Source organism: Podarcis melisellensis (assembly GCF_964234715.1).
Source record: "Podarcis melisellensis genome assembly, chromosome: 2".
In the NCBI taxonomy this organism is placed as follows: Eukaryota; Metazoa; Chordata; class Lepidosauria; order Squamata; family Lacertidae; genus Podarcis; species Podarcis melisellensis.
The window spans coordinates 44,078,835-44,094,843 of record NC_138529.1 but is presented as its reverse complement, the minus strand read 5'-3'; the positions used below and the strand labels follow the sequence as shown (position 1 = coordinate 44,094,843).

Below are 16,009 nucleotides of genomic sequence, written 5' to 3'. Positions count from 1 at the left end.
AAGAGCAATTAATCTGTTTCTCTATTGATTGTTAGAGGACAACTACAGAAGCTATCAGAGCAAATTTGTACGCCATACTTAGTAGGGAGTGAGTATTACATACATACTGCAAGTACTAGACTGTGATTTATGTTTAGTACAATATGGTGGGGAAACATACACTCAGTTTACAAACTCCAATATAAGCTAGAGGCAGTTTCATTATGTAGCAAAATAAAATTGCAAGAAGATGCTTGAACCAACAGTGAAAACAACCGCCGCCACACACCAGTTAATCTAGATATTGTATTTTTGCAACATACATTCATGCAAGAGAGATGCAATGGTAGCATGCAATCTAAAATTCAGGCTATGAACATTGGATTTAAAAGCAAAAGCAGTGCATAAATTTCCATCACATGCAGGATACTAAAAGGTGACCTTAGAGCCAGTCTAAGATAACAACAGCAACAACAACAAACTTTATTACGGTCGCAGGCCAGCATAAGATACAAACATGTGAATAAAAGAGGAGAAGGATAAAAGCAAATAGTTAAAAGTGGTTATAGCTCACATAAACCTAATGCAGATAGAGACAAAGGACAAGTGGTTAAAAGAGACTACAGTCATACCTTGGTTCTCAAATGCCTGCTGACTCGAATGTTTTGGCTCCTGAACGCCGTGAACCCAGAAGTAAGTGCTCTGGTTTGTGAACTTTTTTTGGAAGCCAAACTTCTGATGTGGCTTCTGATTGAGTGAAGGAAGCTCCTGCAGCCAACTGGAAGCCACGCCTTGGTTTTCGAACATTTTTGGAAATCAAACGGACTTCCAGAACAGATTCTGTTCAAGAACCAAGGTAAGACTGTATAAGAGAGGGAGGGCGAAACAGCACAGGTATTGCATTATAGGCCTTCAGTTTAGGCCTGGTTTGTGACACAAACCATCCTTCTATGTGTAAGATCAAGTAGCTAGCATTTCTGTACTTCTTTTAGTGTGCTAAGTACCTTACAATCCTTATCTCATGTGACCTCATTGCTCCACCAGGCTCCTCCCTCAACTGGAATCTGTCAGCAAACATTCCATCAGCCTACTGAAGAGAGCTGAATTCCAAGTCCTCTCCATCAAGTCCAGCAACTTTTGGCTGCTCCTCCCCTTGAATTGTTTCCATTCCAGCTGCTCATTACAAACACACTTTAACAAAGAAACAGCACTTGAGCTTTTGTTTTAACGCCTCCCTTCCAATTTCATTTCCCTTCATGCCATGTGTTTTAGCTCGTAAGCCTGAGGGCAGGACTTGTCTTATTCAAGGGCATAGCATGTAGGGGAACTGCCGGGGTGATGGCCCCAGGCACATTTTTCTGGGGGGCTCTGCTCACACCACCCTGCCAGCCCTGTGAGGCTGAGATCTGATCTGAAGGATTTGTTGGGCTGGAACTATTCCTAACATTGCAAAGGAGCTCGGGGCTGGCAGGACGGCTTGAGAAGGATGCAACAGCCATGTGCCCTTCGATCCCAGCTGAGGAAAAAGGAAAAGAAAAATACGCCTTCTAAGAGGAAAGAGCAATCATTAGGGGGCAACTAGAGAAACCATGACAAAATGTGTGAGGGGGGATGTGTGGCTCCTTAGGCTAGCCCAGCCAGTGCTGCAAGTAGAACCAGCAGCCTCAGCATCCATGCATTGGGAGATTTGGGGTGGGTCAGAAGAAGAGTTTGGATTTGATATCCTGCTTTATCCACTAAGGAGTCTCAAAGCGGCTCACAATCTCCTTTCCCTTCCTCCCCCACAACAAACACTCTGTGAGGTGAGTGGGGCTGAGAGACTTCAGAGAAGTGTGACTAGCCCAATGTCACCCAGCAGCTGCATGTGGAGGAGCAGGGACATGAACCCGGTTCACCAGATTACGAGTCTACCGCTCCTAACCACTACACCACACTGGCTCTCTGTGTGTACTGATGTAAGCATCTACAGTTCTTCCATGCTAAAGGGACAAATTAGAACATTCTATGAGGAGTCTTACACATGAATGCTGCTATGCACATAAAAGTCTTCTAGGCACATGGATAGTGAGGGCATGGCTGCCAAGCATTTGGCAGTGAGGGCAGGCATAGGCAAACTTGGCCCTCCAGATGTTTTGGGACTACAACTCCCATCATCTCTGGCCACTGGTCCTGTTAGCTAGGGATGATGGGAATTGTAGTCCCAAAACATCTGGAGGGCCAAGTTTGCCTATGCCTATGCACCCATGTAATCTTCACACACACACACACCACAGATACATATTCTTTTACAATGTGAATTAAGTCACCTGAACCCCCTTATTGCCACCAGGCAAAGCATATAATGACTTTCTGTTCAAGCAGCAGAAATGTGTTTCCTACTTTACATCTGAATTATGCACACTCCCATTCCAGGAGCTACTACTAATGCTCCCAGCTTTTGTCCATGCTCCACTTCTGTATTAGAAAATGTGTGGAGGTGACTGCATGCAAAATTATTTAATGACTTCCAAGAAAAGAAATGGAGAATTGTGCTTATCGTATTTTCATTAACTGTGCAGCCACTCTAATGTCTTTTACATTTTGAAGTGGAAACTTGCATCCAGTGTTAAAAAGAGAGAGAAAACTCTTAATTCCAAATGTCTAAGAAAATGAATGAGTTTCAATAATATTAATATCAACTGAAAAGAAACCAATGACAAAAATAATAATCAATACTGGCCATGCATTCATGAGAATGATTTTTTTATAGAGTTTTTATTACAGATTTTCTTTGGTTTGTCTCTTTTTTCAAGCCATAGAGTCTTTTCTACAGATCAGTTACATTAGATGTGAGACATTAATACTGTATACAGTATATGGTTGGGAAAGAAGAGGGGGGGGTCATAAAACTTACATTCTTTTACTTAGCATATGTGGGGGGGGGGTTGGTGTCAGCATCACTTGAGTAGGTTCTCTTTTTATTCATTTATTATATGATTTATTATATGATTTTTAAATATTATATATATATGTGTGTGTAATCATTTTTCCTTTCTTTAAAAATAAACATTTGCTCCACTGAACAATTTCTTCTTTAAAACAGCAGTATTATGTTTTTGAATGCTATGATTTTTTTTGCAACATTTCTTATAATCTGCTTCCCAAGGGTAATCAGTCTGAATAAACAGGATTCAATTCAGAGAAACCCTAAAAGCATTTGTTTCTCTCTACTTTTCCCAAAATCTCCTCATCGTGCATCTGGAGGATACTGTTGAAAGTTCCTTCTGGGAAACTTGCTGATTGTTGGGAGAACAAGGTGCTTTTGAAAGGGGAGCACTTAGAAGCTTTGCTGTACATTTGAAGTATGTCTCCATCTGGATCGATACATCAGAGAAAGAAAAAACTTCATTTGAACCAAAATATGTTTACTTTATAGATCTAACTCTTCCCTTCTCCCTCTCAGGAATGGCTGGAAACCAAAGTTTTCCCCCAGATGAATGTGCATATGGTGTGGGCGAGTTGGTGCTGGTGGGGGGGGGGGTGTATGCGAGAGAACTATCTATAGCAAAGATGAAAGAAGGAATGAGTAAATATGATCAAACATTGTGATATTGTATGATGTTGAGGGCAAAGAGTGAAGACTAAATGCAGAAAGAAGGTGAAATATCAAAAGAATGAAGTGAAAATGGGGGGAAAGGGGCTAGGAAAAGGGGAACAATAATAATGCGGTGTCCCCTGCTTTTTTACCAGGATCCTACAGGAAATTGCTATTTTCTGGAAGCAAGCAAATGCAAATTTTTATCATCCATGGTTTATTAGCATTTTCACAGTATTACAATAGAACAGTACAATCCCTTATTCCCCCTCCCTCCCTCCCTCCAACCTCATGCTCTCTCTCGCTCTCTCTCTCTCTCTCTAGCTACAGTATTGCCATCTCTGTTGTTCAGGTTTTTTTTAGCATGCTACACATGTTCAGGTTTGCATGTCCAATAAGGTTGAGGATAAATGAGTGCCACTGTTCTGCACTAGTCTTAGATCAGGCATGGGCAAACCCAGCCCTCCAGATGTTTTGGGACTACAACTCCCATTATCCCTGACCACTGGCGCTGTTAGCTAGGGATGATGGGAATTGTAGTCGCAAAACATCTGGAGTTTGCCTATGCCTGTCTTAGATTAACATCCATTAAGTAGGGGAAGTTTCCATTCTGCATTGTGCCTCCCACTGCTTCCAGTTGTGGGTACTACTTGGTGAAGGATTCCAAAAATGCCCTCCAAATCTTTTGGAAGATTGATTTTTCATGTACTTTGTAGAGTAGAATGTTATCACTGGCTGCTAGTTGCAAGAGGTCTTGTATCCAGTGTTCTGTACATGCTGTGGTTCAGGCTTTCCAGGGTTGAAGGATTATTCATTTTGCTGCTAGTATGTTTAAGTAGAACCATACTTCCTGTCCTTTTGATAACCTCCACTTGGCATGCATGTAGCCAATTATTGTGTTGACCCATCCACCCATAGCTTAGGTACCAACTCCTGAAAAAAGACTGGTTGCTCCCACACTAGCAATTGAGCCTGCAATTGCCATCCATTCTTCACTCACTTTTTAGTTAGGAATCAGATGATGTCATTGTCAACTAGTTGCAGTTCAGTTTTTTCTGTTGCCCTGTATTTCATAGCCCTGATTTTGGAAGGGTGTGTGAATGTTTAAAATGCACATGCAGTGGTACCCTGCCCAAAGAAAACTGAAAACATTGAATGGAGGCTTTTCAGGTCTACAATGACTTTAAATCGAAGCTTCCTCCTTTGGAAGGAATATCTTCCTCTGCTCCTAACTGCTTCTTGTTCTGTGTAGGCCAGCATTACTGATTACGCAGGTGGCACTGTGGTCTAAACCACTGAGCCTCTTGGGTTTGCCGATCAGAAGGCTGGCGGTTCGAATCCCCTGATGGGGTGAACTCCTGTTGCTCTGTCCCAGCTTCTGTCAACCTAGTAGTTTGAAAGCACGCCAGTGCAGGTAGATAAACAGGTACCACTGCGGCAGAAAGGTGATGAGTGCCGCACCCCATAGTCATCTTTGATGAGACTTAACCATCCAGGGATCCTTTACCTTTACCTTTTACTAATGAATTACTGATAATTAGGGGGCAATTAAGGAGCAAGTTCCTGTTCTTCATCAGGATGGGAGCTTTCAATTACAGGTACTGGTTTCCTTTCATTAATAATGAATAGCTCTAAAATACTTTACTAGTTTAGCCTATCTTCTCTTCACTACAGCCTCCTTATCCTATATACTTTTGGTTGAGAATTCAAAAGTCTTTTGCAGGATAGATTGAATGAAAATTCTGTACCAATAAATATATATCAGTAGCATGAAGCTACAAATTTAGATATATAATAAGAATCTGCTGTACTAATTGGCCATTAAGTTAAGACATTAAATTCCCTTGGGGTGTACTGTATTGTAAGTGTCAGAAATTCTTGTGTTAGAAGTTTTATTGATTGTTGTTGTTGTTTAGTCATTTAGTCGTGTCCGACTCTTCGTGACCCCATGGACCAGAGAACGCCAGGCACCTCTGTCCTCCACTGCCTCCCGCAGTTTGGTCAAACTCATGCTGGTAACCTCGAAAACACTATCCAACCATCTCGTCCTCTATCGCCCCCTTCTCCTTGTGCCCTCCATCTTTCCCAACATCAGGGTCTTCTCCAGGGAGTCTTCTCTTCTCATGAGGTGGCCAAAGTACTGGAGCCTCAGCTTCACAATCTGTCCTTCCAGTGAGCACTCACGGTTGATTTCCTTCAGTATGGAGAAGTTTGTTCTTCTTGCAGTCCATGGGACTCTCAAGAGTCTCCTCTAGCACCATAATTCAAAAAGTTTTATTGATATGTATCCATAAATGGCAAGGCACAAGGTTGAAGGTGGTCAATATGCTTGATTGTTCTTGGAATGTAAATATCAGAATGTTCTAATATTTTCTATTGGCCTTCTGCAATCTAAGAATTACAAGTGAATTGCAAGCTGGCATGCACTATAACAAATACTCTTCATAGATAATTTCAGATATTCAGGTGTTTATTAATAAGGGATTAGGATTAATGATAATGCTGGATATTTTTCATCTTGGGGGAAGGGATCTAGCAACATCTTTCAAAGGGATGCTTCCAACATGCACAGTACAAGGAACTGCAAATGCCATTGAAGCTTTAAAGTTAGTCACTCCTCTCTCCAGCTGCCATTGTCCTCACCCTGGTCCAGTCTCTCTGCTCTCACTTTCTTGGTGCCATTGTCTCATCTGCCTCAACATCACAGTTGGCAAGAGCCCTGCCCATGGTGACATCCATTTTGATGGTGTCACTGAGGAAATGCCCAGCATTGCCAATGCAGCTAATGCTAAGGAAGGCTGTGGAGACAGTGGAATGTAATAGAAACATTTCAATGAATGATACGTATATATCATGGCTATCTGAGTACTTTAAAAATGACAAGAGATGAAAAGAATGCAGGGGGTGTGGGAACAGACATATATTCTTTTGCCTGGGTATCTCTCCATTTTATTTTCAGACACTGTCAAACAAGACCGTTCTGAACAAGGATGAATGTGTCATTCTCATTAATTCACCTACCAGACACTTTTATATTTAGCAAGACTTGTCAAGTTCACATTATGCTAAAAGACTGGGCAACTGGAACAGCAATTTAGTTGTTAATCCTCAATCTGCCAGAGAGTACAGACTTTTGCTTATATCTGAAGATATTCTGATGCAGCTTAGTAAAAGCCTCATATGACCAGAATACACTATTTATATTGTAAAAACTATGGCATGCATACATGTGCCTATACACTACAAAAACAAAGTCTCATCTGCCTTCTGCCTCTTAAAATGCTCCCTGAAAATAGTAGCTAGTGGGCCCTGTTTCGTTCTCTTACACCCTCTTTCTCTCACTGAATTCTTTGGGAGGGAGGAGAGAACAAAAATAAGGAAGACCAAGATATACACAGCAGAGACTTTGGTGCAGGCAAAAGGCCCCAGATTCAATCCCTACCATCTCTGGGTAGGGCTCTGAAAGTCTCCTGTCTGAAACCTTAGAGAGCCACTGCCAGTCAGTTTGCTATATCCAGTGTTGTGTGAGTGGCTTTCACACTGGGACAATGGGACTTCCCTTCTCTTCTTCCCCCTATCCCCAAATCTGCTCTGTAGGACCCCCAATCCTCTGGAGCAGATTTTGAGGATGCCTGAGGGGGTATAATGGAGAGAAAGGGGAAGTTCTGCTGCAGGAGTGGAACAGCAGTGTTGCATACAACCCCCCCCTCTCTCTGTGTAGATATAGGTAGATAGATATAGATATAGATATAGATATAGATATATAGATATGAAGCACTGATATCCTACCCTACATAATGTCTATCTCAGAGCAGTTTTCAGTACTACTCAAACAGAACCAAGCAACCAAACATGTGCTAGCTAAATTAAAATTAATAGCACAATTTATCATCATCATCACCACTGAAAGGTAAAAATTAAGGCAAAGCCCATCCATTGTTCTCCAAACACAATGAACAAAGAACAGGATGAGGAAGGTGTGGGGCAATAAGTAACTGAATAGATAAAATTAAATGCTGCCTTACACCTTACTAGTAAATGGCAGGTACATTGAAAGGAACATAGAAAGCTGCCTTGGTCCATTGGTCCATCTGTTGGCAGGAGCATTTGCTATCCCTACCTGGCGATGCCAGAGAGAGAAAGTGAGACCTTCATTTAAAGCAGATGCTCTTTGTGACTGTTTAATTCTCTCAGTGAAGGTCCCCTCTCACTGAAACTGTGGCAACTGGGATGTCATTCATGAGCTTGCCCCTGCCTGTTATCCATCACTGCTTATTAACGGGCAGGAGGTGAGGTTGAGCAACCACATAGAGTAAGAACTTGAAAATATACATTCAAAAGCAGATATGGTTAGAAAGCATTATATTCTTGTGACCAGGTGTACCTGTATATTTCTTCAAAATGAATAACACTGAATATAGTTTCCAGACATGTAGAGAATACTGAGCTAGCTGAGTCAATGGCCAACTCAGCTTAAGGCTGTTTTTGCTGTTACAGGAGTGTCTTCCCTACTGCAGGTGTGCACAGTCATTCTCACATCCATTACCGGAATATAGGCCTGCGCCAAGCTGTCTTCTTGCTTAAGAAACACACGTCTTTACCTTAAAAGTCCTAAACTGCCTGAGACCTTGTTACTTTCTTCTGTATGTAACCTTCAGTGCACAGAGATCAGCCCAAGAGAACCTGGACCATATCTAACATTTGAATGCAAGAGGCAAGTCCTTTTCTATCCTGGCACTATACAATTCCCTCCATGGAGAAACCCACCTGACTCAACCATAGCTCACTTTTTTGCATGCTGAAGAACTGGACCTTTTGGAAATGTTGGTTTGCTTTTGTGACTGCTGCTATAAAGAAAGACAATGTATCCTTAAAAAAGAAGTTCTGTGCATAAATCCTTTCAATCTTCTCTTTAAAACACCGAGGGGGGAGTGAGATGGAGTCAATGTTACCTGTGTTCCCATTCAGAAATAGACACAGGAAAAGGAAAATATCTAGAAATGGAGGGTGTCTTAGACCTACCCATAGATGTAGAATTTGTGTAAATCATAGTTCTTCCAATGAGCTTACATCTTATCATGTCGCCTCAGAAATAAATTCCATCCCAGCCAGCCCCATGGGCATAGCCAAGATTTATTTATTGGGGGGGGGGCAGGCTTTAATGCAAAAAGTGGTCATTAAAAAGGTAGGGGGAAATGAAAGCAGGGCACTTTAATTCATCACCTCAGATAATCACATTCCAAAGAAACCCTTCAGAAATATTTCTTAACAATAGGATCATTTATGTGAACAATGGTAAGAAGTACAATTGGTATAATTTTCTCAAATCCTATTTGGTTCTTTGTTAATATGACACATGAATCTGATCTTCAGTGAGCAGTTGCTAAATTTCAAACCCCAAAAGCTTGAATGTCAGATTCCTCATAGCTCTGACAAGTTTGGTCAAGTGGTGAGGTGCTGTCAAGTGATGCTAATGCTTGAACTGGGAGGCTTTGTGGTGAGCCACCGAACTGGATGTTGAAACCTCTGCATTGACAGTTTAGCATTCCTGGGCTGAGACTGCCCACCCACATTGCCTCTTGGACGGGAACAAGTATAAGACGACTTCCTTGCCTGAACAACAATGGTGTTTTGTTTTGTTTTCAAACTCTGGCACATCCCTGTATTCTTTGGTTGTCCTGGTCCTGACTTCTGGCTTCCTTCTCAATCCTGGCTCATTTGTCCTTCGGTTCTAACTACTGGCTTGTTCCATGGCTCCAGGATCCCATTTTCTGCACACCCCAGGCTACTTCCCATAGGCCAACCCTGACAGGTGCCAAAGTGAGACATAGTGTCATCTACACATAGCACATATGAAGATTTTAAAGCCTATACATACATATTATTTATGCAAGTACGACTTGCTCCAGTGATCCATTCATTTCTGTTTCTGGTTAAGAGTGTGGTGTAACTGACCAACTATCATTTTCATGATATTGCTTCAATTCTGATTGTATGAGACTATTTTAGTTATATGCAAATTGGTGTATGCTATTATAATAACGGCTTGCATCAGAGCCAGACCCTTTCTTTAAATCTCACCACATTGACACTGAAGAATATCCCTCATGTTGCGTAGAGTTTAGTTCAACTTACAGAACTGCCACAGAAATTTAACCAATGTAAAAAAAGGCAGTTGCGCCGAGTATAGGATCACAGTCTTACATTCTGTTCTACGACCTGTGCATTAGGAGCAAATTTTGGTTGCTATCCTCCACACATTTAGATCTGATTAATAGGTTGCCATTGTGGCATGCAAACCACTTGCAAGAAGATGCTGCAGCATCACACACATACACATAAATCACATGGAACAGGTGAAAAGGGCAGGCTGGTGACTCTGGCATAGGAAGTAATCACATCATATGTCAGTCCCATGTGATTCTCGTATAATTCACACTCGTGTGGCATGAGTAAGACAAAGGACCCACAACTGTGGTTGCCAGGTGGACAGCAGTGACTACAATCCCTTTTTGCCAACTATCTGCCCCTGTTAGCCCAGTGCAAACCTTCCTTACATCCTTTGTGCATCTCAGAGAAATTGGGGGTGAGGAAAAGCACCAAGCATCATGATGGAAGCAACACAGTGGCTCTCCCATCCTTTCTGGTACTAGTAGAGAACTTTGGGTTGAGAAGGGGCTCAACCTTCTTGCCACGATTTGGAGACACTTTGAAGCAAAGAAACAAATGCCCCTGTTTCCCAGTGCCTACAGCACACGGTGTGAAGTGAGACAATGACTCCTCTGCACATGTGAGAGGGATCCGGAGGTGGCCATGGAGCAGGAGGACCATGGCTTCAGGGGAGGGATAGCCTTGCCAGTGTATGCCACCTTTTGCTTTGTCTAAACAGTTGGATGAATGCTCCTTCAGATGAGTGGCACAGCAGGTGAGTGGCTCGGCTTTCAAAAAGAAATTTAGAAATTAAACATTTAAAAGGTACTTGAAGCAGTACTGACATCAATGGAAGAGTCATGTCGCTTATAGTTACCAATGTCACATGCAGTTTTAGTGGTGCCCATGGCACTAATCCAGTCCATTACAATAGAGGTTTTCAACAAGGTGGGCAGAAATCAAATTTTCCTAGGCACAAAACATTACCATTTTGAGTTTAAGAGGTAAGCTCTGCAACTGAAACACTAACTTAAGGAAAGGCAATTATAACTCTACCTCAAAAATAACACACACACACACACACACACACCATGCCCCCACAAAACTATATAAAAAAATTGCATTACTTTCACAAAAGATACATAGAACTTTTGAGTACTAAAGCTGCAATTCAAGTGGCGCTGGCTGGATATCTTTAGGATTTGGTGCAAGTTCCCTACACTAGTAGATTGTAGCAATATGCCGCCACCTGGGGATCTGACACCATAGCAAAGTCAAGGGTATTCTGCTGTACTGTAATGTTATGTTGAAGCCTCCCCATCACTGGAGGGGCTGAAGATGGAGTGCACAGGGACATGTCGAGGGAGGAGCAGGCTTAGCTTGAATACTAAAGGCCAGAATCTGTTCCCAGACCCTGTGGAAGTCTAAAATTATGTAGACGAAAGCACAGTATAATATGAATGAAAAAAACTTCCATTGAACTCAGTGGAGAGTCGAAACACATAGCCCCCAACACCAGTTCCCCACACCCTAATACCAACAGAGGCTATGATCCTTCCTGGCTAACTGCACTCAATCACAGCACCCCCACAGCAATATACAACCCCTGGTAGGGAGCCGATCACTCAAATGAGATGGTGCATGACCTAAGCCTCATATTCTGCACACTTAAAGTACACAGGGGAAACTTTAAAGAGGATGGGCAGTTTGCATAAACATCCTGACCTCAAAACAAAGGTAGAAAGAGTGAATTACCAACACTACTTTTCTCATGGTCCCTATACTTCACAAGGTTTATTGGAAGACTGGTTCTGTCCTCTACACACAAACATCCAATAGAATCCTGAGTGCTATCCCTGGAATTGGGGATTGAGGACAAGGTAAACACAGACTGAATCCATGCTTTGAATTATGACTGTTGCAACTGTTTGCCATGATTTTCCCCATCACAACCACCAATTTAAAATAATAAAAATCTGTGTTGGCTAACCATTGCTTCCTTCCTTAACAGTAGCTTCCTTCGTGGCAATAGCTTGAAGAGTTGCCCGGCTCCCAATCCATTTCTGAGTGCTGGTGTGTTGACCTCTAAAATTTGAAACTTGGATACCTGAAGTTATGCCTATTCTCATATCAACCTTCCAGTTTACTGAGCTAATCATCTGAGGGCCATTATGTATGTGCCTTGACTGTGTGAGGTGGGGCAGATGGAGACTGGGGAGGAGAGGAGCCCTTCTCAAGTGCAGGGGACAACTCCCTCCCCCGAAAGGCTCGCCTGGCACCTACATTCATGCATTTTAGATCTTTAACAATGAAAAGCAAATCTAGAATGGTAATATAACAAAACTACAGTTTTTTGCTGATTATGTTTGTGTTTTAACACCATTTTTTTTAAAAAAATGTATCTAACACTGTGCAGACATGCTGTGAAGTTTCAAAGTGAAACTGCATATGGCTACCTCATTTGCCAAGTACAGTGTCAACATAGGAGGTCAACAAGGTGACAGGACCAGGGAGAACAATTTTCATATACATTTGTGCTGTTTTGTTTTGCTAAAGCATATTTCAAAACACCATGGGGAAGGAATGCTAGCAACCCTTAAGATTTGTACAGTTACATTTCCCCAATGAGCAAAATTGATGGTGGCTTCAGTGTGAGGCCTACAGTTCTCAGATATGGCGGATTTCAGATTTGTTTGGGTCAAAAACAGGGTTCCTTCCAGATGTGGTTGACCTCCCATGATCCCTGGCCAGCATGGGCAGTGATAAGGTTGGCAGGAATTGTAGCTTACAAACGTCTGGCCATTACACTGACTACCTCTGTGAGGAGGATAAGTTTGAAATGTCTGCAGAAACAGCCATCACACCTTCATTTCATTAATATGTTTCAGTAACAGGCAAGATGGAACTCTTGAGCTCACCCACCTGCATTTTCAAACATAGAAAAGGGGAGAGGAAGGAGAGGGAAATAGCATTAGGCACCCTAAAGCAGGGTTAGGCAACCTAAGGCCCAGGGGCTGGATGTGGCCCAATCACCTTCTCAATCTGGCCCGCAGACGGTCCAGGAATCAGTGTTTTTACATGAGTAGAATGTGTGCTTTTATTTAAAATGCATCTCTGGGTTATTTATGGGGCATAGGAATTCGTTCATTTTTTTACCCCAAAATATAGTCTGGCCCATCACATGGTCTGAGGGACGGTGGACCGACCCATGGATGAAGAAGGTTGCTAACCCCTGCCCTAAAGGAAACAAACACAGGCATCCAAACCAAAAGCTAGATCACAGCAGGGGTGCCAACTTGAATAAAATATTGTGGGGGGCCCAGGTAAGCCCTGCCCCCACATAATTCATCACATGATGGTCACATACGTAATTTGACTGGGAATACCCATCAACTGTGTGGGGACCTGGCCCCCTCTAATATTTTATTGTGGTGGGCAAAGCTTTCATGACCCCTAGGAGTTGGCTCCTATGGACCACAATGTTGATTTAAGGCCCTGGTACCTGAATATCCCTGCTTGGAATATAATACTTTAGGAAACCAAACACAAGATTATAAACACATCTTGTTTTTACAAAAACATAAGTTCCCCTCCACCAAATCTGTCCCATTGTTGAATTTATTACTAATGTTCCCATTTCTATTTCAGATTTCCCCACCTTTTAAGAGGATGCAAAATTGCAAAGTAAAACACGACTTGTTAAGCATGTTATGTTTAAGACTAATAATATAGGCAAGACTGCACTCCCCACCTTCCCATATCTAGAAGTTGAAATGAAAATTTTTTTAGTATTGGAGCAGCACGTTGTGAGCTTGGCCATCACGCTGATTCAGTTCTTCAATATGGCAGGTAAAGGGGAAGGGAAGCCAGCCAGAGAAGAACGTAAAGCATTGCCTCTGCTCTCCTGTTGCCAAATATTATAACAAAGGGGAGGAGGTGCCTCTTTGCCTTCATGCACCCACGGAAATCGAGCTTGTGTCACTACCACGGAAAGCAGTCGGGGGCATGAATGGCTGAGCAGTTGGCAATGCTTTGCTACTTTGGGATGCAAACCTGCTATAAAACGCACGGTACACAAAATCTCAAAACGCCTCGTTCAGCAGCCCAGTGCTGATGCACCACAGGAACCATCGTTTCCTATTCCATCCCCCACAGCATCCGTTCTCTACAACCTATTTTCTTACGTACCATGACGTTCAGTGCACAGAAAACACACATATGCATATGTAATCACACAGCTCGCATGTATAGTGCAGCTGACGGCGCCCCTGCGAAAGCGATACACCCATTGCAACGTCAGTGTAAATATTTGCCGAAGAGAGCGATAAACTGTCATCGGGCGAGAGGGAGATGCGGGCTTCTGCATGCCATCACTCCCGGCTCCGGGGGACGGGGAGCCTTGCCAGGCAGGGACAGCATTTTTTGGAGAATGTAGGGGTCTGTGAGCCGCCCTTCGGCCCAGCAGGGGGGGTGGGGAACCACGCAGCGCAGAGCACTACCCAGAATAATGCCAAAACCCCAAACCACCCAGCCCCGCCGCTATGGCTGCCCATTCGAGAAGCTGCCCGTGCTGTCCTCCCCATTAGGCTCTCCCGTGCCATTCCTTGCGCGGAAGCAGCCGATAATCTGCAGGGAGGGAGGGAGGGGGAACCTTCATGGGAATGACGCCTCTCTCCCCACCCCAGAACTCACCGACCCCCCCCCCGCGCCCGCTTAAATCTACGCTGAGGGCCCTGGATTCCCAGCGCAGCAAAGCCGAAAAGAATATGTTCATCGTGATGGTTGGGAATAGATCTAGGAGGGGGGGGAGGGCAAGGGAAAACGCAGGGGTTCCTCTGCAGCCCTGTGCATTTATAATCGGCATCTTCTTCCCCTTCCCCCTCCCCCTCCATCACCCCCACCCCAACAGCCTACCCCCCAGCCCGCGGTAGCAAACAGAAAGCACAGCTTACCCCTGGATGAGCGAAAAGAGGAGCAGCGCCCGCACCATCATTTTGAGAGGAGACGCTGCATCCAGCACTGAAAGGCTGCCTTGGCTGGGCGGATTTCGAGGACTCATCCTCTCCCTCTTTCTCTCTCTCTCCCTCTCTCTCTCTCCCTCTCCCCCCCTCAACCCCACACACTTTCCCGCCCCCTTTTTCCTCTCGGTTGCCGACGGATCCGTCCCCTTCTTTATTTAGTGATCTGTAGGGGTGGGGGTGATGGCGAGGCCCCCCTCCCTCCTGTTACCAGGTCCCGCCAGTAGGATGATACATTGCGCTCGCTCGCTTGCTCTCGCTCTTTCCCAGCTGCTGAATTAATATTCGGTGATTTGCTATCGGGGGAGGGTGGGGGGGGGGAGATATAAAAATCAGATCCTCCTCGCGAACCCCTTGACGGATCCAAGCATCTGCTACGGCTAGCGCAACAGCAGCAGCTTCCAAATTTAGAGAATGGGAGAAAGGGGTCGAGGTGAGGGGGGGAGGAGGGAGGCGAGGATCACACGTACACACACTACTGGAACAGGCAAAGGGGGAGGAAGGAGAAGAAGAATCCCACACAATCCATCACAGAGAGGGGGCTGGGGAGGTGCGCGCAGGGGGAGGGCAGAGGAAGGATTGCGCGCAATGGGAGGGGGCGCGAGAGCGCAAGAAAAGCTTCTGCCTCGATGCAGATTAAGTCGGAGGTCAAAGTGGAAACGACGCATACGGGGCTGGTGCGGATACTGCTGCTGCCTCCGCCGCTGCTGCAGCAGCGGAGATCAACACATGCGTGGTTCTTTCTTTCTCCTCCTAAACCCCTTTGGTTGCACGTGCGCGAGGCTGCATCTGGGAGCCGCGAGAGAGTTGCAACCGCGATTCCCAAAGCGAGCACCTTTACCCGCTTCTGCTGGCCGCCTTCGGTTGAAAGAGGAGAGAGGGCCGATTTGCCAAGCAAAGACACGCACAGCATGCTACTAAGCATTCTATTGCAAGAAGGATGGATGGATGGTGCTGATGGTGGCGGTTGCTAAGCAACCCGGGCACTTGGGGAGAGGAGGGAAGCATTGGGAAGGGGATCAGGCTATAAGGGGTGGGGTGGGGTGGGGGTTTCGGGTGCAGGGTCGAGCCAGCGAGAAACGGTTGACCCATGGATCTCATCTTCCCCATCCTTCTAATCGTCAGCATCTTAAAAATCACTCGAACGACGTGTTCTGAAATAATGACACGGAACAGGAGCTTTGCGAAGTTGAGAGAACAGGGTCACCTGCCCCAGGTACCACAAAGACAGGACTCCGGGAAAGAAGAAGAAGAAGAAGAAGAAGAAGAAGAAGAAGAAGAAGAAGAA

The 16,009-nt window shown here is 44.3% G+C and overlaps 1 protein-coding gene across 2 annotated transcripts in view; it reads right to left on the bottom strand.

The window, feature by feature from the left end:
* The window catches only part of GABRG2 (gamma-aminobutyric acid type A receptor subunit gamma2), a 59,781-nt gene extending 44,765 nt beyond the window's left edge, over positions 1-15,016 (bottom strand). For both annotated transcript variants that reach the window (XM_081899166.1, XM_081899167.1), the window contains exon 1: positions 14,656-15,016. In XM_081899166.1, the coding sequence (XP_081755292.1) occupies positions 14,656-14,762 (107 nt within the window). In that variant the 5' untranslated portion in view covers positions 14,763-15,016. The remainder of the gene's footprint in view (positions 1-14,655) is intronic.
* Positions 15,017-16,009: the final 993 nt, after the last annotated feature.